The following is a 26379-nucleotide window of genomic DNA, read 5'->3' as shown; positions in this document are numbered from 1 at the left end:
TTTTCTTGCAATTAAAGATTGACATCATTAAACTTTGCAAATAATTCTGACAAATAAGCACTGTAATGCCAGATTTCTTGGGTTGATTATTGAATGAAGCTTTCGAGTCGTCAGAGGATCTTTTCACAGTTTCAGAAAGTGCAGTTCCTTTCAAGAGCCATCTGACTTCTGTGTACAACAGCAAGCATTCCAACTGTTCATAGAGTCACAGGGGAGTACAGCACAGAAACAGGCTCTTCGGCACATCTAGTCTGTACCCAAGCCACTTAAACTGCCTACTCGCATTGACCCGCACTGGGACCATAGCCCTTCATACCCCTCCTATCCATGGACCTATCCAAACTTCTCTTAAAACGTTGAAATTGAGCTCGTATGCATCACTTGTGCTGGCAGCTCATTCCACACAACCCTCTGAGTGAAGAAGTTTTCTCTTAAATTTCTCACCTTTTATCTTTAACCCATGACCTCTGGTTGTAGCCCCACTTAATCTCAGTGGAAAAAGCCTGCTTGTATTTACCCTATCTATACCACTCATAATTTTGTTAACCTCTACCAAATTTCCTCTCAATCTACATTCTAAAGAATACAATCCTAACCTATTCAATTTTTCCTCATAGCTCAGGTCTTCCAGACCCAGCAGCATCCTTGTAAATTTTCTCTGTACTCTTCCAACCTTATTTACATCTTTCCTGTAGATAGATGACCAAAACTGTATGCAATACTCCATATTAAGCCTCACCAATGTCTTATACATCTTCAGCATACTGTAACATCCCATCCCACGTACTCAACACATTGGTTTATAAACGCCAATGTGCCAAAAACTTTCTTTACGACCCTACCTACCTGTGGCGCCACTTTCAATTAATTTCAGACCTGTATTCCCAGATCTCTTTGTTCTACCATACTTCTCCAGTGCCCTACTGTTCACTGTGTAAGATCTACCCTGGCTGATCCTAACAAAGTGCTAAACCTCACACTTTGCTACATTAGATTCCCTCTACCATTTTCCAGTTCATTTTTCCAGCTGATGCAGATCTCTCTGCAAACCATGATAGTTTCCTCACTGTTCACTACACCTCCAATCTTGGGTGTCATCTGCAAATTTGCTGATCCAGTTGTCCATGTTATCATCCGATCTCTGACACAGGCTTCCAGTCAGAGAGGCAACCTTCTCCTACCACTGTCTGGCTTCTCCCACAAAGTCTATGTTTAATCCAATTTACTACCTCATCCAGAATGCCGACTGTCTGAACCTTCATAACCAGCCTCCCTTGTGGAATCTTGCCAAATGCTTTACTGAAGTCCATGTAGAAAACATCCACTGCTTTGCCTTCATCCTCTTTTCCTGGTAACTTCCTCAAAAACCTCTATAAAATTGGTTAGACATGACTTGCTACTCCCGAAGTCATGCTGGCTATCCTTAATCAGTTCATGTCTATCCAAATACTTATATGTCCAGTTCCTTAGTATACCTTCCATTAACTTTCCCATAACTGGTGTCAGACTCACTGGCCTATAATTTCCTGATTTATATCTAGAGTGTTTTTTAAACAGTGGAACAATATTGACTACCCTCCAATCCTCTTTTACCTCTCCAGTCACTAAGGATGATATAAATATCTCTGTTAGGGCCCCAGTAGTTTACACACTTGCCTCCTGTAGGTTCCGAGGGAACACCTTGTGAGGCTGTGGGGATTTATCTTAATTTGCCCCAGGATAGCAAACACCACCTCCTCTGTAATCTGTACAGGGTCCAAGCAGTTAATGCCTGTGTGTCCGTATCTGTATAATCCCTTAGGATTCTTCTTCACCTTTTATGCTATGTTTTCTTTTAGGCTTCCTGAGAGCGAGCAGAATCGCGTTAATTATTTGTTCTGGTGACTTATGCAAAACCATACTCAGAACCTCCCTTACTGCTGGCAGAATCCATTCTTATCTAATTGTGTGGGGCTTTCCAGATTAGGCAATGAGAAACAAAACGTTGCAAGAAGCATACAAACCATTGCTGTTTTGTTAAGTGCTGGCAAACGTGTTTTGAAGTGTTTACTATTTCTGAAAGTTTTTGTGAAGTGACTGAAAATAAGCCAAGTTCTTGTCAGAGTGCATTCTCTTCAAATGTTCAAGGAGCCTGGAGTGTTTAATTGCTTCATTTGAAAAAAGCATTTCACACAACAGACACATTAGCTGCTATTGGTTGCTTGGTGCTGGTATAAATCCGTATGTCAGATACTCCACACTATACTGTCTACACTTCTTTTTTGTTTGGCCTGCTTCTGCTATTTTCGTAATGGATCAACAACCATGGTCAATCGCCTACAGTTTAAGTCCAACCTCAGGTGCTGCGATCAATAAAGGGGAAAGTTATGATGTCATTATAGCTCAGACAAAACCTGACTCCCTTCCCTGAAGGTACATAAAGAGGGGCAGTGTATCTCGGTTGGGCAGTGGGCTATAGAAAAGCAGTCAAGAACATTCAAAAGGGCAGAATCTGAGATTTACCCCATTGAACGCCATACCCTAATTCACAGGAATTGTGTCACTGCATGACTGGTGTATTGGAATCGTAGTAGCTAACACTGTACTATAGAAGTGAACAGCAATAATGAGTGGGCTGGGCCTGGAAGTAACATCATTTTTTCTGTCCAGATTTGTCATCATATGCCAAATAAAGAAGTGTCACATTGCTTGAATATCAATGTTTCCTTACAGTAAAAAAATTCCCCCCCCCACACCCCTCTTCTATTCCCCACTCTGGCCTTACCTCCTCTCATGTGCCAATCACCTCTGCCCCTGGTCCCCCCCTCCTTCCCACTCTCCTCTTCTATCTGATTCCTTCCTCTCCAGCTCTTTACCTTTTCTTTTTAGCTATCCTCCAACTTCTCATTCTGGTGTCTTCCCCCTTTCTTTCCAGTCCTGAAGAAGTGTTTTGGCCTGAAACATCGACTGTATATTCATTTCCATAAATGCTGCCTGACCTGCTGAGCTCCTCCAGCTTCGTGTGTGTGTTGCTGAGGATTAATTGTTTATAATAAGTAATTAATTTCTTAAATTAAGCCTTTAATCCTCTAGCTGCCCCCTTGGTACTGAGCTCACCCACTGCTCCCTTTATTTTATATAGAAATTCCAATGTCCCTGAGAGGAGGCGATATTGCCGACTTTGGGAACCACAGGGTTAAATTGATCTTGGAGTAGGTTAAAAGGTCGGCACAAGAGTTTGAATGTGCTATTGTGTTCTATGTCCTGTGTTCTTGGCATACCAAATCTCCTTAAACTTCTAGGAAAGTAGACTAGACTTCTTCATATTTGCATCAATGTGTTGGACAAGTTAGACTTGTATCTGCTGGACTGCAGAAGACTAAGACATCATGGAATTGACCTTAAAATTCTTTCTTTCTTTCTTTATCAATCTTTTTATTAATTTTCAAAAAGTACATATGTACAAACAAGAGGAGGATTATCTCCGATATCTATATTGATAACAATACATATAAAAGGTAAAATAAACATTATCAAGAAGATCATACATAGTGTTAATCTAATAGTATATAGTAAAAAAATAAGATAATTCTTCTCTTATCATTTCATAAAAGAAAAAAAAGATGAAACTTTTATTTATATATATATATATATATATATATATATATATATATATATATATAAACCACTATTCTCTATAAACAAAACAAAAAATAATAAAAAAAAAGAAAAGGGGAAAAAAGGGACTGGGCAGCCCACATTGAGTGTAAAAGCAAGAAAAAAGAAAAACTTTCTGATCAAATCCAAAGTTTTGAGAAAGTTTTGTGGAAGAGCAATAAATCAAACCATATGAAAATATTGAATAAAAGGTCGCCAGGTTTCTTCAAATTTAAAGGATGTATCAAATGTCCGACTTCTTATTTTCTCTAAACTTAGACAGGACATAATGGAGATAAGCCAATATACCATAAAATTTTTAGTGGTCCTGACAGGGTGGAAGAGAATCTGAGAAGACACGCCTGTGGCTGTATTTCATTAGGGGTTTAAGGAGATTTCCACAGATGTACCCTAGAAGGTATTTTAACTGGTTGCTTCACTGAATGGTACGGAGAGACAATGCACAAGATTGGGAAAAAGCTGAAGAGGAATGTAAACTCAGCCAGCTCTGTCAGGGGCATTAGCCTCCCCACCCTTGAGGACATCTTCAAAGGTGATGCCTCAAGAAAGCAGCATCCATCATTAAGGATCCTCACCATATAGGACATGCCGTCTTCTCATTACTGCCACCTGGGAGGAGGTACAGGAACTTGAAGACACACACTCAACATTTTAGGAACAGGTTTCTCACCTTCAGCATCAGATGTTAATGAACCCATGTACACAACAGTACCTCACTATATTGCAAGCTGACTCCAGCACATTCCTAGGTGTGTTGGTTGTTAACTCAAATTACACATTTCACTGTATGTGTGATAAATAAATCTGAATCTAAATCTCTTTTTGCACTTTTTTTTAATATTCTTTGTAATGTTACAGCTATATAAGACAGTTAGGTCCCACTTGGAATACTGTGTTCAGTTCTGGTCACCTCATTACAGGAAGGATTTGAATACTATAGAGAGAGTGCAGAGGAGATTTACAAGGATGTTTCCTGGATTGGGGAGCATGCCTTATGAGAATAGGTTGAATGAACTTGGCCTTTTCTCCTTGGAACAACGGAGGATGAGAGATGACGATGAGAGGCATTGATCATGTGGATAGTCAGAGGCTTTTTCCCAGGGCTGAAATGGCTAACATGAGGGGGCATGGTTTTAAGGTGCTTGGAAGTAGGTATTGAGGGGCTGACCAGGAGTAAGAGGGATACTGTACAGGGGTTATATTCACTTTGGATGTGAGCTCATGTAATGGAGGAGTAGGTTCAAGGGGCCAAGTGGCCATTCTTGCTGGTGATTCACACGCCTTTATTTGGGTGTGCTGGAACATGGCTCCTGCTTCACTCTCTGCGTGTGCGGCATTTCTAATCTGCATCGTTAACGTATGAGGAACATTTGATAGTTCTGGGCTTGTATTCGCTGGAGTTTAGAAGAATGATGGGAGATTTCATTGAAACCTATCGAATATTGAAAGACCTAGATAGTGTGGATGTGGAAAGGATGCTCCCAATAGTGGGGGAGTCTAGCACCAGAGAGTACAGCTCAGTGTAAAGGGATGCCCATTTAGAACAGAGATTAGGAGGAATTTCTTTAGCCAGAGTGAGGTGAATCTGTGGAATTAATTGTCACAGATGGCTGTGGAGGCCAAGTCAATGAGTATATTTAAAGTGAAGATTGATAGTTTCGTGATTAATCAGGGCATCAAAGATTACGGGGAGAAGGCAGGAGAATGGGGTTGAGAGGGATAATAAATCAGCCATAATTGAATGGCAGAGCAGACTTAAAGGGCCGAATGGCCTAATTCTGCTCCTATGTCTTATGGTCTTCTGGTCTTTCCTGAAGGATGGCGGATTTACAACATCACACTGAGCCTGGATCGGCCGGAGATGATCGTTGGAGAGGAGCTCATTCTCGACTGCATTGTTGAGGCAGAGTTCAACGTGGCTGTCGACTTTCAATGGGAATACCCAAGGAAGGAGGTGAGTCAGCACGATGTCCCTTGTAGCAGGCTGGGAAAATGTACGAATGTCAGAGGGCCCAGCTACGTCTTTATTCTTTACTTATGACCCTCGGGTCCCCTTTAAGTGTTTCCATTTGTTTTGGGCTGCCCTCAAGTATTTGCTTTGTGCTGCTTTTCAGTGTTCGCTTAGTGGAAGAACAAGCTGGACCAAGGCAAGTTACCATCAACCATAGTCTTGTGGCCATATTATTAATTGTTTTATTCTTATTTGTAACTATGTTTTGTGAAATCTTAACCATATGTGCAGTGTGCTTTGGCAGTATATTTTGCATCTTGGCCCCACAGGAATGAATCAGAATCAGGAACAGGTTTAATATCACTGACTTATGTCGTGAAACTGTTTGTTTTGTTTTGCTTGACTAGTTTCACATGTGGGTGAATGATAATTGAACTTGAACTACCTTTTAATTTTGGACTCCCATACCCTGGACTAAAGACTGAAATCATCCACCTTAACGATGCCCCTCATGATTTTAAACCGTTCTATAAAATTCTGATTTTTCTATCACGTGTATATTGAAGCATACAGTGGAATGTGATGTTTGCGTTCACAACAGACGCACCCAATTGTGGGCTGGGTGTTTGGAACTCTGTACCTCAGAGGGTGGCCAGAGCAGGGTGCTTGACTATTTTTAAGCCTGAGCCAGATGAATACTTGATAGGTAAGAGGATTAAAAGGTAACCAGGAGTAGGAGGGATATTGTATTGGAGTTATACCCACAAGTGTCGCCACACATTCCAGCACCAGATAGCTTGCCCACAATGTTTGGCAGAACAGTACAGTCACAACAAAACAGAACACAATCAAGCAAGAAGGCCACCCCTGAAGGCCAGCTTCTGTCTCACTGTTATCAGCCTCTTGAGCAGAGAATTAGTGCTGACCTTATACAGGTGTTTAAAATTATGAGAGCCATAGATATGGTAACAGTCATTTCCCCGGGGTAGTGGAGTATGAAACTAGGGGGCACAGGTTTAGGGTGAGAGGGAAATGAGTTGCCAGAGGAAGTGGTTGAGGTAGGTATAATAGTGTCTTTTAAAAGAGGCCGTTGGATAGACACATGGAGGGGCGGGGCTTAAAGGGATATGAGCTGTACTCAGGAAATTGCGACTTGTTGGGCAGGCTCCCTGGTCAGCATGGACTTAATGAACCAAAGGACTTGTAACCGTTCTGTATGGCTCTATGACTCTAAATTCAAAGTAAATTTATTGTCCAAGTTCATGTATGTCACATACAACCCTGAGATTCGTTTCCTTGTGGGCATTCAATGTAAATCTAAGAACCATAATAGAATCAATGAAAGACTGTACACAACAGGGCGAACAAAAAACCATTGTGCAAAAGACAAACTGAGCAAATACAAAGGAGAAAATCAGAATAATAATAAATAAATAAGCAATAACTCGAGAATATGAGGTGAAGAGTCCTTGGAAGTGAGTCCATAGGTTGTGGGAACAATTTGGTGAGTGAAGTTGAGTGAAGTTATCCTTTCTAGTTCAAGAGCCTGATGGTTGAGGGGTAGTAACTGTTCCTGAACCTGGTGGTGAAATCCCTGAGGCTCCTGTACCTTCTCCCTGGCAGCAGCAAGAAGGGAGCGTGGCCTGGGTGGTGGGGGTCCCCGATGGTGGATGCTGCTTTCCTGTGCCACGCTGCATGTAGATGTGCTCAGTGGTGGGGAGAGCTTTACCTGTGATAATTGTAGGAATTTCTGGTCAAGGGAATTAGTGTTTCCATAGAAGGCTATAGTTTATATATAATTTGTGACTTTCAGTTTTGGGAATGGGATTCAGTGGAGAGAGTTCATGATCCATGGGTTGTGTTAGGAGATTTAGAGGGTAGGGTGAGTCGGTGATGGGTAGAGTGTCCATGGACATTGGGAGGGGATTCAGTGGGTGGGGAGAGTTGGTGATGGGGGAGACTGTCTGTGGGCTATGGGAGGGGAGTCAGTGATGGGGAGAGTGTTCATGGGCTGTGGGAGGGGATTCAGTGGGTGGGGAGAGTTGGTGATGGGCGAAAGTTCTGTGGGCTGTGGGAGGGGATTCAGAAGGTGGGGAGAGTTGGTGATGGGGGAACGTGTCTGTGGGTTGTAGGGGATGATTCAGTGAGTGGGGAGAATTTCTGTGAGCTATGGGAGGGGTTTCAGTGGGTGTTAGTGGCTACAGAAAAAAGTTGGGTGCATTAATTTGAAGATAATTGAATTTAACTGAACGTGATGTATGCTGAATGTGACGCAGTTGGGTCTGCGTTATATGCACACATCATCCTTTGCTTCTGGAAAGCCCTAATATGTGTGAGTTCTGTCCAAGCTACCTCTCCAGGTCTGGTTATATTGAACTCCTTTCTGCTCTTTAGCTGTACAGGACTGATCCGGCAGTCGAGATCACCTACCATAAACGGCCACTGGACACCGGCTCGGAACTGAGCAGTCGTCTAGTCATCAGCAACGTGTCCACCATTGATCAAGGAATGTATGTCTGCAAGGCCGATAATAGCTTCAGCATCAAGGAGAAGAAGGCTGAGGTAGTTGTGCATGGTAAGGTGATTTCTTCCCCATCTACTCCCCCCTCTCTCCCTCCACCTCCAGAAAATGTGGAAAGAGTTATAAAGAAAACTTCTGGCACAGTGGCCTTCATAAATCAAAGTATTGACTATAGGAGATGGGATGTTTTGTTGAAATTGTATAAGACATTGATGAGGTCTCATTTGGAGTATTGTGTGAAGTTCTAGTCTTCTACCTACAGGAAAGATGTCAATAAGATTGAAAGAAAACAGAAAAAAATTACAAGGATGTTGCTGGGACATGAGGACCTGAGTTGGAGGAAAAGGTTGACTAGGTTCAGACTTATAGTATAGAGGTATATAAAGTTATTCAGGTTTGATGGAGGCATGCTTGGATGCAGTGGCCACTCCAGGTCCAATCAAAGGTGTATTTGTTTGTCTTTTACATCTTCTTTATGATCACAAGACACTGGTGGAGCTGGATTTACTTCATACTGTTGTTGAGTACTATTGTTGTGTTGAGGTCATGTGTGATCCAAAAAAAAAGGTGCAAGTAATTGTCTTCGATGGTTTTCTTGCAAGACCCTGTTGGACATTGGTAACATAGAGTACCGCAAGTCCAGTTCACTGGTTTATTGCAGAGACTGATGGCAGGATAGCTGCATTGCCTTGGTTCTGGCAAGGACTGGACTCTTGGCACATTATCACTTATTGCAGTCACCCAGAAAAGGAGACGCCAGAGCTGGGGTGGAGGAGAGCCACCTGTGTAGTTGTGGTGGTTCCCCCTTCACTCGGTGCTGCCCTCTGGTGTTCACTCATGCAGGTCTCCAGTGTTCGCCAAGTACCTTCTGTGTGAAAAACCTGCCCCTCAGGTCCTATTTAAATATTTACCTTCTCACCTTAAACCTATGCCCTCCAGTTTGGAATTAGTTTATTGTCCTGAATACCAAGTTGCTGTAGAAAACCTTCTTTGCACACTGTTCATACAGATCAAATCATTACACACTGCACTGAGGTAGAACAAGGTAAGGCAACAACAGATGCAGAATAAAGTGTTACAGTTACTGAGAGCGTGCAGTGCAGGCAGACAATCAGGTGCAAGGTTATTATGAGGTAAATTGTGAGGTCAACAGTCTATGTCCTCATTGTCCACGGGAATGGTACCAGAGGATTGGAGGGAGGCGAATGTTGTTCCCTTGTTCAAAAAAGGTAGTAGGGATACTCCGGGTAATTATAGACCAGTGAGCCTTACGTCTGTGGTGGGAAAGCTGTTGGGAAAGATTCTTAGAGATAGGATCTATAGGCATTTAGAGAATCATGGTCTGATCAGGGACAATCAGCATGGCTTTGTGAAGGGCAGATCGTGTCTAACAAGCCTGATAGAGTTCTTTGAGGAGGTGACCAGGCATATAGATGAGGGTAGTGCAGTGGATGTGATGTATATGGATTTTAGTAAGGCATTTGACAAGGTTCCACACGGTAGGCTTATTCAGAAAGTTAGAAGGCATGGGATCCAGGGAAGTTTGGCCAGGTGGATTCAGAATTGGCTTGCCTGCAGAAGGCAGAGGGTGGTGGTGGAGGGAGTACATTCAGATTGGAGGATTGTGACTAGTGGTGTCCGACAAGGATCTGTTCTGGGACCTCTACTTTTCGTGATTTTTATTAACGACCTGGATGTGGGGGTAGAAGGGTGGATTGGCAAGTTTGCAGACGACACAAAGGTTGGTGGTGTTGTAGATAGTGTAGAGGATTGTCAAAGATTGCAGAGAGACATTGATAGGATGCAGAAGTGGGCTGAGAAGTGGCAGATGGAGTTCAACCCGGAGAAGTGTGAGGTGGTACACTTTGGAAGGACAAACTCCAAGGCAGAGTACAAAGTAAACGGCAGGATACTTGGTAGTGTGGAAGAGCAGAGGGATCTCGGGGTACATGTCCACAGATCCCTGAAAGTTGCCTCACAGGTGGATAGGGTAGTTAAGAAAGCTTATGGGGTGTTAGCTTTCATAAGTCGAGGGATAGAGTTTAAGAGTCGCGATGTAATGATGCAACTCTATAAAACTCTGGTTAGGCCACACTTGGAGTATTGTGTCCAGTTCTGGTCACCTCACTATAGGAAGGATGTGGAAGCGTTGGAAAGGGTACAGAGGAGATGTACCAGGATGCTGCTTGGTTTAGAAAGTATGCATTAAGATCAGAGATTAAGGGAGCTAGGGCTTTACTCTTTGGAGAGAAGGAGGATGAGAGGAGACATGATAGAGGTGTGCAAGATAATAAGAGGAATAGATAGAGTGGATAGCCAGCGCCTCTTCCCCAGGGCACCACTGCTCAATACAAGAGGACATGGGTTTAAGGTAAGGGGTGGGAATTTCAAGGGGGATATTAGAGGAAGGTTTTTTACTCAGAGAGTGGTTGGTGCGTGGAATGCACTGCCTGAGTCAGTGTTGGAGGCAGATACACTAGTGAAGTTTAAGAGACTACTAGACAGGTATATGGAGGAATTAAAGGTAGGGGCTTATATGGGAGGCAGGGTTTGAGGGTCGACACAACATTGTGGGCCGAAGGGCCTGTACTGTGCTGTACTATTCTTTGTTCTATGTTCTATGTTTTATTGTGATAGGGGGCCATTCAACAGTCTTATAACTGAGACATTAGCGAAGCATTTTTGTCCAACAGACAAAATAATACAAAGAAGATTCCTTCTTCTCCAGCCCTTTACCTCCCAGGTTCTTACTTCATCCTCCCTCCACCACCCACCTGGCTTCACCTATCACTTTCTAGCTTGCCCTTCTTCCCGCGCCCTCCCCCACCACCTTATTCTCCTTCCTTTCCAGTCCATAAGACATAGGAACATAATTAGGCCATTCAGCCCATCAACTCTGCTCCGCAATTCCATCATGGCTGGTCCTGAATCCCATTCGATCCCATACACCTGCCTTCTCACCATATCCTTGCCCTAACTAATCAGGAAACAATTAACTTCCGTCTTAAATATATGCATGGACTTGGCTTCCACTACAGTCTGAGGCAGAGCATTCAACAGATTTACTGCTATCTGCCTTAAAAAAAAATTCCTTCTTATCTCTGTTCTAAAGGGTTGCCCCTCAACCTTGAGGCTGTGCCTTCTAGTTCTGGATACCCCCACCATCGGAAACGTCCTCTCCACATCACCCTATCTAGTCCTTTCAACATTTGGTACGTTTCAATGGGATCCCCTCACATTCTTCTAAATTCCAGTGAGTACAGTCCCAAAGCTGCCAAACGCTCCTCATGTGTTAACCCCTTCATTCCCAGAATCATCCTCGTGAACCTCCTCTGGATTCTCTCCAATGACAACACATCTTTTCTGAGATATGGGGCCCAAATCTGTTGACAATACTCTGCAAGTGCAGCCTGACTAGTGTCTTATAAATACTCGGCATTATCTCCTTGTTTTTTATATTCTATTCCCCTTGAAATAAATGGTAACATTACATTTGCCTTCTTTACCACAGACTCAACCTATAAATTAACCTTCTGGGGGTCTTGCACGAGAACTCCTAAGTCCCTCTGCACTTCTGATGTTCGAACTTTCTCCCCGTTCAGATAATAATCTGCCCTATTGTTCCTTTTACCAAATTGCATTGTCGTACATTTCCCAACACTGTATTCCATCTGCCACTTTTTTGCCCATTCTTCCAATTTATCGAAGTCCTGCTGCAATCGCATTGCTTCCTCAGCACTACCTACCTCTCAACCTATCTTTGTATAATCGGCAAACTTTGCCACAAAGCCATCAATTCCATTATCTAAATCATTGACAAACAATGTGAAAAGCAGCAGTCCCAATACTGACCCCTGAGGAACACCACTAGTCACTGGCAGACAACCAGAAAAGGCCCCTTTTATTCCCACTCGCTGCCTGATCCCTGTCAACCATTCTCCTATCCATGCCAGTATCTTTCTTGTAAAGCCAAAGGATTTTATCTTGTTAAGCAGCCTCATGTGAGGCAGCTTGTCAAATGCTTTCTGCAAATCTAAGTAAAAGACATCCACTGCCTCTCCTTTGTCCACCCTGCTTGTTACTTCCAGATTTGTCAGGCAAGATTTCCCTTCACAGAATCTATGCTGACTTTGACTTATTTTATCATTAGTCTCCAAGTACCCTGTAACTTCATTCTTAATAATAGACCCCATCACTTTCCCAACCACTGAGGTTGTTAATTGGCCTATAATTTCCTTTCTTTTGCCTTCCTCCCTTCTTAAAGAGTGGAGTGTCATTTGGAATCTTCCAGTCCTCTGGGACTATGCCAGAACCAAGTGATTCTTGAAAGATCATAACCAATGCAACTTCTATCTCTTTGGCAACCTCTCTCGGGACTCTGGGGTGTAGTCCATCTGGTCCAGGTGACTTATCAACCTTAAGACCTTTCAGTTTGCCTGGCACTTTTTCCTTTGTAATATCAGTGGCACTCACTCCTGCTCCCTGACACTCATGAATCTCATGAATCTCTGGCACACTGCTAGTGTCTTCCACAGTGAAGACAGATGGAAAGTACCCATTAAGTTCATCTGCCTTTTCTTTATCCCCCATTACTACCTCTCCAGCAAAATTTTCCAGTGTTCCAATATCAACTCTCACCTCCCTTTTACTCTTTATATATGTAGCCCCCCGGCCACCCTCAGGGTCGATCGGCTCGCTGTCGTCTAGGGAAACAGCCCCTGGCCCCGCCAAACTGGGTAATTAGTTTGTGTGGATGCTGTGTGATGTACCCCACCCCGCCCAAATAACAGACAATACACCAGATACGATTAAATGATTTACAGTTTATAGATATTGGTGGAACTATATAATTAATAGAGAATAAAATATAAAAGGAAAATAAAAGGTGCCACACTTATCAAAGTTCAATCTCTTCATGCACAAAACAGTTGGAGCTCAAGAACCTTCTTCTTCACCCTGCGACCCCTCGGACCACCTCGACCGGCCACCTGGGACCAACATCGGTGGTCAACCAGACGCTGCACACGAGTCTGTCTCTGTCTCCTCGCCGAACGCCCTCCTCGGGGTCCGACCCCATTAGCGGACATCACAGCACCTGGTCCATCCTCTGTTGCGCTCTCCCGCCTTCTGCCCCAAAACCCCGCGCATACAGTATCTCAAATACACCAGAACCATAACAACTATCCCAATTGGCTAATAGCTCCCTGCTGTCTGTATTAACCCAAGCAAATGTCTAGCTAGAGGCTTTCTCAGCATTTAACGTAACAAAGAAGCCATTTTAATTAGCCTATGCAGTAAAAGATGAAACCCCCTTATATATAACTGAAAAAACTTTTAGTATCCTGCTTTATATTATCGACCAGTTTGAAAACCTTCCCAATCATCCAGCTTCCCATTTGTTTTTGCTACATTATATGCCCTTTCCTTGGTTTTTATGCCATTCTTCACTTCCCTTGTCAGCCATGTCTGCCTACCCCTGCCATTTGAGAACAACTTACTCTGTGGGGACATATCTATCCTGCACTTTGTGAACTATTCCCAGAAACTTCAGCCATCTCTGCTCTGCCATCATTCCTGCCAGTATCCCCCTCCAATCCAACAGGGCAAGCTCCTCTCTCATGCCTCTGTAATTCCCCTTATTCCATTGCGATACTGATATATGTGAGTTATGCTACCTCCTTTCAAATTGCTATATGAATTCAATCATATTATGATCACTGCCTCCTAAGGGTTTCTTTACGTTAAACTCACCAATAGGATCTGGGTTATTGCACCACACCCAATCTAAGACAGCCTTTGGCCATGTGAGCTCAAGCACAAGCTGCTCTAAAAAGCCATCTTGTAGCCATTCAGCAAGTTCCCTCTGTTGCGATCCAACGCCAACCTGATTTTCCTAATCCCTTGCATATTGAAGTCCCCCATTACAATTGTGTTATTAGATAGATAGATAGATATACTTTATTGATCCCCAGGGAAATTGGGTTTAGTTACAGCTGCACCAACCAAGAATAGAGCATAAATATAGCAATACAAAACCTACAAACAATCAAACAACAATATGCAAACTGTGCCAGATGGAAATAAGTCCAGGACCAGCCTATTGGCTCAGGGTGTCTGACCCTCCATGGGAGGAAAAATTCGATGGCCACAGGCAGGAACAACCTCCCATTACGCCCAGTGTTGTATCTCGGTGGAATATGGCTGGAGTCCAACAGCAAAAAGTTCAATATCCGGTCTACGATCACGTTCCTCGATTGTAATATGACCAGGATGGCACCATCCATTGTTAACCAGAACAGCAAGCCCCCAACTCCTTTACGCTTACTGCTCTCAGTGCACTTCCGGTCAGCCCGAACGGTCTGGAAGCCCTCCATGGGAAAGTTTTGGTCGAGTATGTCCTCGTGCAGCCCCATCTCAGTAAAACACATAACACTGCACTCCCAAAATGTTTCCTGACTCCTGGCTAGAGCCGTCAACTCGTCCATTTTATTACCCACCGAACTCCTCTTCTCCATAAGTCTCTGTTGTCTTGACCCGGTCCTCTTTCCTCGCCTTTGTGATCCCCCTCTGCATCCTCTGTGTGTTTTCCTCCAGATTTCAGCAGGGGTGTCTGCCGCTGCGTTCGCTAAACCGGCCGGCATAAGCGCAATCAACTGGTCCCTGGAATAAACAATGCGATTATTACCCTTATTACATGCCTTTTCCAGTTCGCTTTACAACCTGAACCCCACATCTTGACTATTATTTGGAGGCCTATATATGATTTGCATAATGCTTTTTTTTATCCTTGCAATTTCTTAACTCCACCTGCATCAATGGATCTAAGAGGGTAAACAGCTTTAAGTTCCTCGGCATCCACTTCACCGAGGACCTCATATGGTCTGTACAGCGCCTCTTTCACCTCAGACGGTTGAGGAAGTTTGGTATGGGCCCCCAAATCCTAAGAACTTTCTACAGGGACACAATTGAGAGCATCCTGACTGGCTGCATCACTGCCTGATATGTTAACTGTACTTCCCTCAATCGTAGGACTCTGCAGTGAATGGTGTGGACAGCTCAGTGCATCTGTAGTTGTGAACTTTCCATGATTCAGGACATTTACAATGACAGGTGTGAGAATACAGGGGACCCAAGCCACCCCAACCACAGTCTATTCCAGCTGCTACCATTTGGGAAACAGTTCCACAGCATAAAAGCCAGGACCAACAGGCTCTGGAACAGCTTCTTCCACCAGGCCATCAGAATGATGAACTCACACTGATTTGAGTGTACTCTATATTACATTGATTGTTCTATTTATTATAAATTCGGCACGGACTAGAAGGGCTGAGATGGCCTGTTTCCGTGCTGTAGTTGTTATATGGTTATATGTTATAAATTATTATAAGTTACTATGATTGCACATTTAGACAGATACGTAAAGATTTTTACTCCTCATGTATATGGATGTAAGTAATAAAGTCAATTCAATTCAAATATTCAACATTATCTGACCCTATGTCACCTCTTTATAAAGATGTAATTCCATCTCTTACCAACAGAGCCACACCACAACCTATGCCTTCCTGCCTGTCCTTTTGCTTTGATGTTAAGCTCCCATTTATGGCCTTCTTTCAGCCATGACTCTGTGATGCCCACAACATCGTACCAACCAATCTCCAATTGTGCCACGAGTTCATTCACCTTATTCAGAATGCTATGTGCATTTAAATACAGTCCTGATGAAGCCGGAAACATGGACTGTTTGTTCTCTATCACAGATAGAGTCATAGAAAAGTACAGTGCAGAAACAGGCTCTTCGGCTCATCTCCATGCCAAATCATTGAAAATGCCTAATCTCATTGATCTGCACCAGGATCATAACTCTCCATACTCCTCCCGTCCAGATTTCTTTTAAATAGTGAACATGCACTACTTGTGCTGGCAGCTCATTCCACACTCTCAGGGCCCTCTGGGTGAAAAGGTTTCCCTCATGTTTCCCTTAAACTTTTCTTTTTGTAATTTTTTTTTATTGAAGTTCATCATCAAACAAATATTTCCATAAGATGTATTTCAGATATTCTACATATATATCATATAGTCATATTTGCCACAAATCTCCACATAATATTTATCTGAGGTATACACTTATAGAAAGGAGAGGAAAGAAAGAACAAGCAAAAGAAAACTATGTACAAGAAGGGAGTGATTTTTTTTTTTACAACATATTCATTGATTTGTGAGAATAAAATCAGGCCTATGAGGTGTTATGTAGTTAAACCATTTTTCCCAGTATGAATCAAATTGTTCCAACTTCTGATTAACCGATGCTGTTATCTTCTCCATTTTGTAAATGTCCATTGTAATTTCCATCCATACATTTAAAGTTTGGCTCTCCTGTGACAACCATTTCCTGGTAAGGGTCTTTTTACCAGCCACCAGCAGTATATTCATTAAATATTTATCTCTTTTCAACCATTCTTGAGTGAAATACCCAAAATATATGGTCTTACTTTCCAAGGGTATTTCACATTTAAAGATGTCTTGTAAGGCATTGTGTATCCCATTCCACAATTTCTGCAACAAACAGGGAGGTTACTATCATAATGGGATTTCTGAGAGGGTGTAATAAAATATCTTATCAAGTTTTTCCATCTGAACTCCCTCCATTTCTGTGAACTGGTACACTTCCATTGATACCTCCATATTATTGTCCATTCTTCCTCAGATATAATTATCCCTCCTTTCTCCCATTTTGTTTCAATATATGAAGTCGAATGTGTTTTAACATTTGACAAACCCTTATACACGCTTGAAATGATTCTACTACCGTGGTCTGAATTATATGCTTTTCTAAATAGCTCTATTAAACATGTACTTGCCTTGGTTACATTTTTAACTGTCCTATTAACATGCTGTCGCATCTATAAATACCGATAAAAGTCTTGTTTTTCTAATAAGTGTTTCTCTTTAAGCATTTCAAAACTGAACAGTGTTTCTTCTTTCATTATATTACAAAGAACGGTTATTCCTTTAGCTGTCCAGTCCTTAAATCTAGCATCCAGTTTATTCGGCATAAAATCCGAGTCATGTGTACACCATTTAAGAATTGCAATATCTCCCTCTAGTTTATATTATTTTATAATAATTTTCCATATTTTAAGAGTCCATTTCACCCATGGGTTATCAATAGTATTTATGTACCTTTGTAGGTTGTTATCAGCCAATATTACCTGTATGGGGATGGGAAGTATCCCCTCCTCAATGTTTTTCCATTGAGTGTCGTATGATGGGTTGCACCAACATACTTTATACTTTCTCGCCAAACAATTGGTACTAGAACGTACAATTATCACTGCGATATTTGGTTCTGCGCTTCTCACTCCCTGGATAAATATTAAATATTAAAGATATTAAAAATAGTTAAAAATAGTAAATATTAAAAACTTAAATTATAAATCATAAATAGAAAATAGAAAAATGGTAGAGCAAAAAAAGACCGAGAGGCAGGTCCGGATATTTGGTGGGTACAGCCCAGATCCGGGTCAGGATCCACTCAGCAGCCTTGTCACAGTTGGAAAGAAGCTGTTCCCAAATCTGGCCGTACGAGTCTTCAAGCTCCTGAACCTTCTCTCGAGGGAAGAGGGACGTAAAGTCTGTTGGCTGGGTGGGTCGTTTCCTTGATTATCCTGGCAGCACTGCTCCGACAGCGTGCGGTGTAAAGTGAGTCCACGGACAGAAGATTGTGTGTGATGTGCTGCGCCGTGTTCACGATCTTCTGCAGCTTCTTTTGACATATCACAGCTCTCAACTGTGCTGCAAAATAATAATCTCTAAGAGAAGGTAGGCCGCATCCCCCCTTTTCCTTGGCTAATTGCAAAGTTTTGAGACGAACTCTGGGCCTTTTACCTTGCCATATATATCTTGATAACATTTTGTTCCATTCATTGAATTGATTTTGATTAATCTCTATTGGTAGGGTCTGACAGAGATATAATAGTCTGGGCAGTATATTCATTTTAATAGATTCAATCTTTGAACTGAGACTAAAAAAAGGAATTAGGTTCCATCTATTTATACCTTCCTTAATTTTTTATATATAAGCTGATAATTGCTTTCTGATAATTTTGCCAAATCTTTTGGCATAATGATGCCCAAATATTTGAAAGACTCTGTTTGCCATGCCCAGGAATATCTACTTTCAATTTCTCTTGGTGGGCTATAATTATATGAAAGCAATTGGGTTTTATCTATGTTGATCTTGTATCCTGATAATTGACCGTATTGTTCAAAGGATTGCATCAATTTAGGTAAAGAGTATGTTAGTTGCTCTAGATAGATCAAAATGTCATCCGTGTAACAGGCCAATTTATGCTCTGTCCCTTTAATAGTAATTCCCCTGATATCTTCATTTTGTCTGATGTATTGAGCTAATGGTTCCAGCTGTAATGTGAAGAGTAGCATGCACAGCCCTGTCTCGTGCCCCTTTCTAGGGTAAAGCTACTTGATAAGTATCCATTGATTTTAATCCTAGCAGTAGGGTTGTCATATAGTGTCTGTATAGTTTTAATAATTGTGTCATGGAAACCAAATTTATGTAAAACTCTAAAGAAAGTTCCAATTAACTGAATCAAATGCCTTTTCAGTGTCCACGCTTATCACTATTGCTTCAATTTTATTTTTTTGTATGTGATCCATAATATGAAGTGTCCTTCGTATATTGTCTTGTGTTTGGCGTTGTTGTATAAAACCTGTCTGAAAAAGCGAAAAAAGCGTCACACCTGAGGACTGGGAGAAATTCAGAGTGCAGCAGAGGAGGACAAAGGGCTTAATTAGGACAGGGAAAAAAGTTTATGAGAGAAAGCTGGCAGGGAACATAAAAACTGACTGTAAAAGCTTTTATAGATATGTGAAAAGAAAAAGATTGGTTAAGGCAGAAACAGGTGAATTGATCATGGGGAACAAGGACATGGCAGACCAATTGAATAACTACTTTGGTTCTATCTTCACTAAGGAGGACATAAATAATCTTCTGGAAATAGTAGGGGATCAAGGGTCTAGTGAGATGGAGGAACTGAGGGAAATACATGTTAGTAGGGAAGTGGTGTTAGGTAAATTGAAGGGATTGAAGGTGGATAAATCCCCAGGGCCAGATGGTCTGCATCCCAGAGTGCTTAAGGAAGTAGCCCAAGAAATAGTGGATGCATTAGTGATAATTTTGCAAAACTCTTTAGATTCTGGATTAGTTCCTGAGGATTGGAGGGTGGCTAATGTAATCCCGCTTTTTAAAAAAGGAGGGAGAGAGAAACCGGGGAATTATAGACCGGTAAGCCTGACATCGGTGGTGGGGAAAATGCTAGATTCAGTTATCAAAGATTGGATAACAGCACATTTGGAAAGCGGTGAAATCATCGGACAAAGTCAGCATGGATTTGTGAAAGGAAAATCATGTCTGACGAATCTCATAGAATTTTTTGAGGATGTAACTAGTAGAGTGGATCGGGGAGAACCAGTGGATGTGGTATATTTGGATTTTCAAAAGGCATTTGACAAGGTTCCACACAGGAGATTAGTGTGCAAACTTAAAGCACACGGTATTGGGGGTCAGGTATTGATGTGGATAGAGAATTGGTTAGCAGACAGGAAGCAAAGAGTGGGAATAAACGGGACCTTTTCAGAATGACAGGCAGTGCTAGTGGGGTACCGCAAGGCTCAGTGCTGGGACCCCAGTTGTTTACAATATATATAAATGACTTAGATGAGGGAATTAAATGCAGCATCTCCAAGTTTGCGGATGACACGAAGCTGGGTGGCAGTGTTAGCTGTGAGGAGGATGCTAAGAGGATGCAGGGTGACTTGGATAGATAGATACACTTTATTAATCCCGAGGGAAATTTGGTTTTGTTACAGCCGCACCAACCAAGAACAGAGTGTAAATATAGCAATACAAAAACCACCAACAATCAAACAGCAAAATGCAAACACATAAGTCCAGGACCAGTCTATTGACTCAGGATGTCTGACCCTCCACGGGAGGAGCTGCACATTCGATGGCCACAGGCAGGAATGACCTCCTGTGCCGCCAAGTGTTGTATCATGGTGGAATGTGGCCGAAGTCCAACAGTAAAAAGTTCAATATCCAGTCTGCAAACACATTCCTCGATATTAATATGACCCGGATTGCACCATCTGTTGTTAACCAGATCAGTAAGCACCCAACTCCTTTACGCTTACTGCTCTCAGTGCACTTCCGGTCAGCCGGAATGGCATTACCCACCAAACTCCTCTTCTCCATAAGTCTCTGTTGTCTTGACTCGGTCCTCCTTCCTCGACTTTGTGATCCCCCTCTGCATCCTCTGTGTGTTTTCCTCCGGATTTCAGCAGGGGTGTCCGCCGCTCTGCTCGCTAAACCGGCCGGCATTAGCTGGAATACATAATGCGACCTTGCTTCTGTCCCGAGAGTCGGGATGTAACCATTTCCAGCGCTAAAAAAAACCCAAATAAAACTCTCTGTACCAGCATATTAGAGAGGGTGCAGCTTCGACGTGTTACCGTGAGAAAAAAATACAAAAAATAACGTAAATTAAAAAGTAAGAAGAAGAAAGTAAGAATAGATCAGAATGGCTGTACCAGGCTGCATGCATGACTGGCGCATGCACACTAAAAATGAGTGGGCAAATTCATGGCAGATGCAATTTAATGTGGATAAGTGTGAGGTTATCCACTTTGGTGGCAAAAATAGGAAAACAGATTATTATCTGAATGGTGGCCGATTAGGAAAAGAGGAGGTGCAACGAGACCTGGGTGTCATTGTACACCAGTCATTGAAAGTGGACATGCAGGTACAGCAAGCGGTGAAAAAGGCGAGTGGTATGCTGGCATTTATAGCAAGAGGATTCAAGTACAGGAGCAGGGAGGTACTACTGCAGTTGTACAAGGCATTGGTGAGACCACACCTAGAGTATTGTATGCAGTTTTGGTCCCCTAATCTGAGGAAAGACATTCTTGCCATAGAGGGGGTACAAAGAAGGTTCACCAGAATGATTCCTGGGATGGCAAGACTTTCATATGATGAAAGACTGGATCGATTAGGCTTATACTCTCTGGAATTTTGAAGATTGAGGGGGGATCTGATTGAAACATGTAAAATTCTAAAGGGATTGGACAGGCTAGATGCAGGAAGATTGTTCCCGATGTTGGGGAAGTCTAGAACGAGGGGTCACAGTTTGAGGATAAAGGGGAAGCCTTTTAGGACCGAGATGAGGAAAAAGTTCTTCACACAGAGAGTGGTGAATCTGTGGAATTCTCTGCCACAGGAAACAGTTGAGGCCAGTTCATTGCCTATATTTAAGAGGGAGTTACATAAGGCCCTTGTGGCTAAAGGGATCAGGGGGTATGGAGAGAAGGCAGGTATAGGGTTCTGAGTTGGATGATCAGCCATGATCATACTGAATGGCAGTGCAGGCTCGAAGGGCCGAATGGCCTACTGCACCTATTTTCTATGTTTCTATGTCTGATCCTTATGTATCAGTATGGGTAGAAACTCATTTAATCATTTGGCCATGATGGAGGTAAATAATCTATAATCTACATTAAGAACGGATATTGGTCTAAATGACCCACATTCCATTTTATCCTTGCCTTCTTTTGGTATAACTGAGATTATCGCTTCCTTCCAGCTGGGTGGCATTTGTGCTTTTTTAGAGCCCAGTTCAGTGTGGGGAGTAAGACAGGAATTAACTCATTTTTGAATTCTTTGTACCACTCTGCCATATGCCCATCTGAACCTGGTGACTTGCTTAATTTAAGCCTACTAATTGCAGCTTTTAGTTCAACTTCAGTTATGTCAGCAGTCATCGTTCTATTTTGTTCTTCGCTTAAAGTGGGTAACTCTAGAGAATTCAGAAAGGTGTCAATTTGGGTTATGCTTCCCTCTGGAACTTTGGAATATAGAGTTTTGTAAAACACTTCAAAAGCTTCTTGAATTTCACAGTTTATTTTTTATCATTTTTGTTCTTAAATCCCTAATTCTATGAATTGTATTTTCTGCTATTTTTTTTTCAGTTTCCACACTAGTATTTTCATAAATTTAGATCCACTTTGATAATGTCTCTGTTTCAGAAACATTAAATTTTTCCTTATTTTTTGCATAGCCAAACTATCAACTTCATTCCTAATTTTTAAAATTTCCTGTAATGTATCCTGTGCCAAATTCAATTTGTGTTTTTTCCTAGTTCCTTCAGCCTATTTTGTAATTCCTCTAATGTTGTATTCCTTTTTTTCCCTCTTATATGAAGATATCGCTATAATTTTCCCTCCTAAGAGAGCCTTTAGAGTATCCCGTAGAATGGGAAGTGAAACCTCTCCATTATCATTGAATTCTAAGTAAAGACTAATTTCTTTTTTAATTTGTTCCTTAAAGTAGGGATCATTGAGTAGACTTGAATTTAGTTTCCAAATAGTATTCTTTGGTTGTAGGTCAAAATCAACAGATAAATATATAGGTGCATGGTCACTTACATCTATTGTCCCAATTCCACAGGTGTTTATTTTGTCTTTGTCTTTTCCAAATGTTATGAAATAGTTTATTCTTGTATATATGGAATTGGGGGCAGAATAATGAGTGTAATCTCTTCTGTTGGGGAAAAGGTCCCTCCATATATCAATTAGACCAACATCCTCAAAAAGTGTATTAACTTTCTTATGTAAGGATTTTGTTTCATAGGTTTTTCTATTGGAAGAGTCTAACTTTGGTTGTAATTGTAAAGTTAAGTCGCCCCCACATATCAGGAGACCTTCTGTTTCCGTTACCATAATATTAGTAATTTTCTGAAAGAAACCAATATCACTTCCTGGAGGTGCGTATATATTGAATAGAGTAACTGAATTTCCGTCTACACAAAATAATCTGCAGATGCTGGGGTCAAAGCAACACTCACAATATTCGTTCAACACTCGCAGCATTCGTTTCCACAGATGCTGCCCGACCTGCTGAGTTCCTCCAGCGTGTTGTGAGTGTTGAATTTCCATCTATAGTCCCCCTTTCCAGAATATATCTGCCCTCCTTATCTCCCATTTTGAATACTTTCTCAAAATTTAGCTTGCTTGAGATGAGAATAGCAACTCCTCTTCTATGTCCTGATATATATGAGGAGAAAAACAAGTTAGTGAAGCCCATTCTCTTTAATTTTCCATCCTCATTATCATTAAGTGAGTTTCCTGTAAATATACTACATGGGCTTGCATTTTTTTCATTTTGGATAGAATTTTACTGTGTTTGATTGGATATAACAGCCCACTGACATTAAAAGAAATGAATTTTACTTTGTCCTTAGCTATGTATGTTTATCTGTCAATATATCATTGAAATTAGCAGAATAAAATTTAATCGAGCTACTCCCTGAACAAATAAGAACCAAGATACACGAATAATAAAAAAAGCAACGAAGGTGTGATTGCAAGGCTGAGGTCTCTAGTAGATGACCCTGGGTTGAGCTAGAGGAAACGTCTAGCTGTGGGGGGTAGCCCCTCCTACCTGTGAGTTGAGGGCCCCCATTGCAGTACCCATAAAAGTAAGTGAACAAGTCTATGTCCATTACACAGAAAAGATTTCCCTGTGAATTCCTTCCATATATATATATTCTCATTTAGGTGGGGAAAAAGGAGTGAATGAATGAATAAAAAAAATTGAGTAATATAAAATCCACATTATAATAAGTATTTCTTGAGATAGGTATATCACCGCCTACTTTTGCTTCCAAGTGGTTAAGACGTTCGTCTAGTGATCCGAAGGTCGCTGGTTCGAGCCTTGGCTGAGGCACCGTGTGTGTCCTTGAGCAAGGCACTTAACCACATATTGCTCTGCAACGACGCTGGTGCCAAGCTGTATGGGTCCTCTTGCCCTTCCCTTGGACAACATTGGTGGCGTGGAGAGGGGAGACTTGCAGCATGGGCAACTGCTGGTCCTCCATACAACCTTGCTCAGGCCTGCACCCTGGCAACCTTCCAAGGCGCAAATCCATGGTCTGACGAGACTAACGGATGCCTATATTTTTGCTTCCATTTAGCTTATCAACACTTTTAAAGTTAACCAAACCTTGTGGCTCTTCTGGAGGGGGTGAGGGCTGTCTTTGGAAAACTCTCAGTCTCTTCCTGATATTCTTCTCTCACCCACCTCCCGTCTCCTGCTTTCTTGGTTCTCTTACTATCTCCCAAGCAGATCGGGATAACTGCTCAGCCAGGCTTTCCCTTGGTTTGATCACGCTAACGGGCATCTCCCTGTTTTTCATGTCTGTAGTCGCCCCTTCCACTGTCTGATACAGTTGCATCCCATCTTCATATAACATTTGCAGTTTAGCAGCGTACAGAGTCTGGAATCTAATCTTTCCTTGCTTTAATATTCGCTTTACTTCAGAGTATTCCTTACGTTTCTGCAGGACTGCCAGAGGGTAATCTTGATCGAAATATATTAATTTCCCGTTCGAAAACACCCTCTTCTTACCCCAGGCCCTTCATAGAATCTCCGCCTTGGTATTGTATCGAAGGAATCTTAATTACTATTGAGTGTGGCTTATCTTCTCTGTCTCCAGTAGGCCTCGGGACGAGTGCACAATGTGCTCTCTCAATTCCAAGCTCCATAGTCGAGGGAATCTCCAGCGTGTCCTGCAGCAACTTTCCTACAAATTCCATCATAGACAAGCCCTCCTCTCCTGCGGGAACATTGCATATCCTGATATTTTTCCATCGTGATCTTCCCTCCTGGTCAAGCAGTTTACTTTCTTGTTGATTTAATATTTTTATCGCCTTAGTATCCGTTCCATGTTTTGCACAAGATCTTCCACCTTCTCAATTCGTGTCTCTGCCACCGCTAGTTTTTGATTGACATTGGCGAGTTCTGACTTGATATCATTTAGTTGCTGTTTTATATCTTTTTGGAATCCCCATATCCCTTCCAGAATTTTTATCATATTTGCTGCTTCGCCTGAACGAGGCCCATCGTCAGCCTCGCTGCCACATGTTCGGGTAGGAGCTGCACCTCTCTCATCCATAGGCTCCGCAGTGATGCTTTTTTTATCTTCATTCTTTTTCCCCATTCTTGCCCCCCTTATCAATTCAGATATTTTTCAAAGATCTTATATTTGATGGATTAATGGGGGCAAAATATGTGTTTTTCCGGAGGAGCTATTGATTTATAGCTGCCATTCTGGACGATGACATCACCGGAACCCTCCCTTAAACTTTTCACCTTTCTCCCTTAACCCATGACCTCTGGTTGTAGTTCCACCCAGCCTCAGTGGAAAAAGCCTGTTTGCATTTACCTTATCTATACCTCTCATAATTTTGTATACCTCTGTGAAATCTCATCTCAATCTTCTACATTCCAACACACATTCCAATCTTTCCTTATAACTCAGGTCCTCCAGACCTAGTAGCATTCTTGTAAATTTTCTCTGCACTCTTTCAACCTTGTTTACATCTTTCCGGTACACAAAACTGCACACAATACACCAAATTAGGCCTCACCTATGATGCTGCCAGACCTGCTGAATTCTTCCAGCATTTTGTGTGTGTAAAGTCGACGTGTTCGAGCATTACTATGGCCACTTTAACCACTTTGCACTAAAATAGACATTTATCATTCTAATTGTGTTTTCTTGTAAAATAAAAGAGTAAAATGTATGATTTTCTTGTTACTGTGTTTTATCTGATGCTTTGTGCCTCCGATGCTCTGCAAGTGAAATTTTCATTGTGTCTGTGCACACATGTACTTGTGACAATAAACTTTAACTTTGAGCACCTGTCCAATTTCAGGACCATATTTCTTAAAGGCAGGGGCAACAGAGGAGACTTTTGGGAGTGTCAGAGAGAGTCTAGATCTGCCTGTATGTAAAGTTCAGAATCAGAATTATATTTAATATAATCGGCATGTGTCGTGAAATTTGTTGTTTTGCAGCGGCGGTACAGTACATAATATATTTCATTAAAACTAATTAATTAATTAACTAGTTAATTATTAAGTAGTTCAAAAAGAGAGAAAAATATACTGTTGAAGTGTTCATAAGTTCATTGCAAATTTGAAATCTGATGGCAGAGGGCAAGAAATTGTTCCTAAATTGTTGAGTGTGTGTCTTCAGGCTCCTGTACCACCTCCTTGATGGTAGCGATGAGAAGTGGGTGTGTCCTGGGTGATGGGGGTCCTTAATGATGGATGCTGCCTTTTTGAGGCACTGCCTGGATACTGGTGAGGCTCGTGCCTGTGATGAAGCTGGCT

At 41.9% G+C, this 26379-nt stretch overlaps 1 protein-coding gene across 7 annotated transcripts in view; it reads left to right on the top strand.

The window, feature by feature from the left end:
* The window catches only part of flt4 (fms related receptor tyrosine kinase 4), a 267177-nt gene that overhangs the window by 134425 nt on the left and 106373 nt on the right, over positions 1 to 26379 (top strand). For all 7 annotated transcript variants that reach the window (XM_063053080.1, XM_063053081.1, XM_063053082.1 and 4 more), the window contains 2 exons: positions 5475 to 5611; positions 8003 to 8183. In XM_063053080.1, the coding sequence (XP_062909150.1) occupies positions 5475 to 5611; positions 8003 to 8183 (318 nt within the window). The remainder of the gene's footprint in view (positions 1 to 5474; positions 5612 to 8002; positions 8184 to 26379) is intronic.

The sequence above is a fragment of the Mobula hypostoma genome, chromosome 7, assembly GCF_963921235.1.
Source record: "Mobula hypostoma chromosome 7, sMobHyp1.1, whole genome shotgun sequence".
Taxonomy (NCBI): Eukaryota; Metazoa; Chordata; class Chondrichthyes; order Myliobatiformes; family Myliobatidae; genus Mobula; species Mobula hypostoma.
The sequence above is the reverse complement of the archived record's forward strand: the minus strand, read 5'-3'. Positions and strand labels throughout refer to the sequence as shown.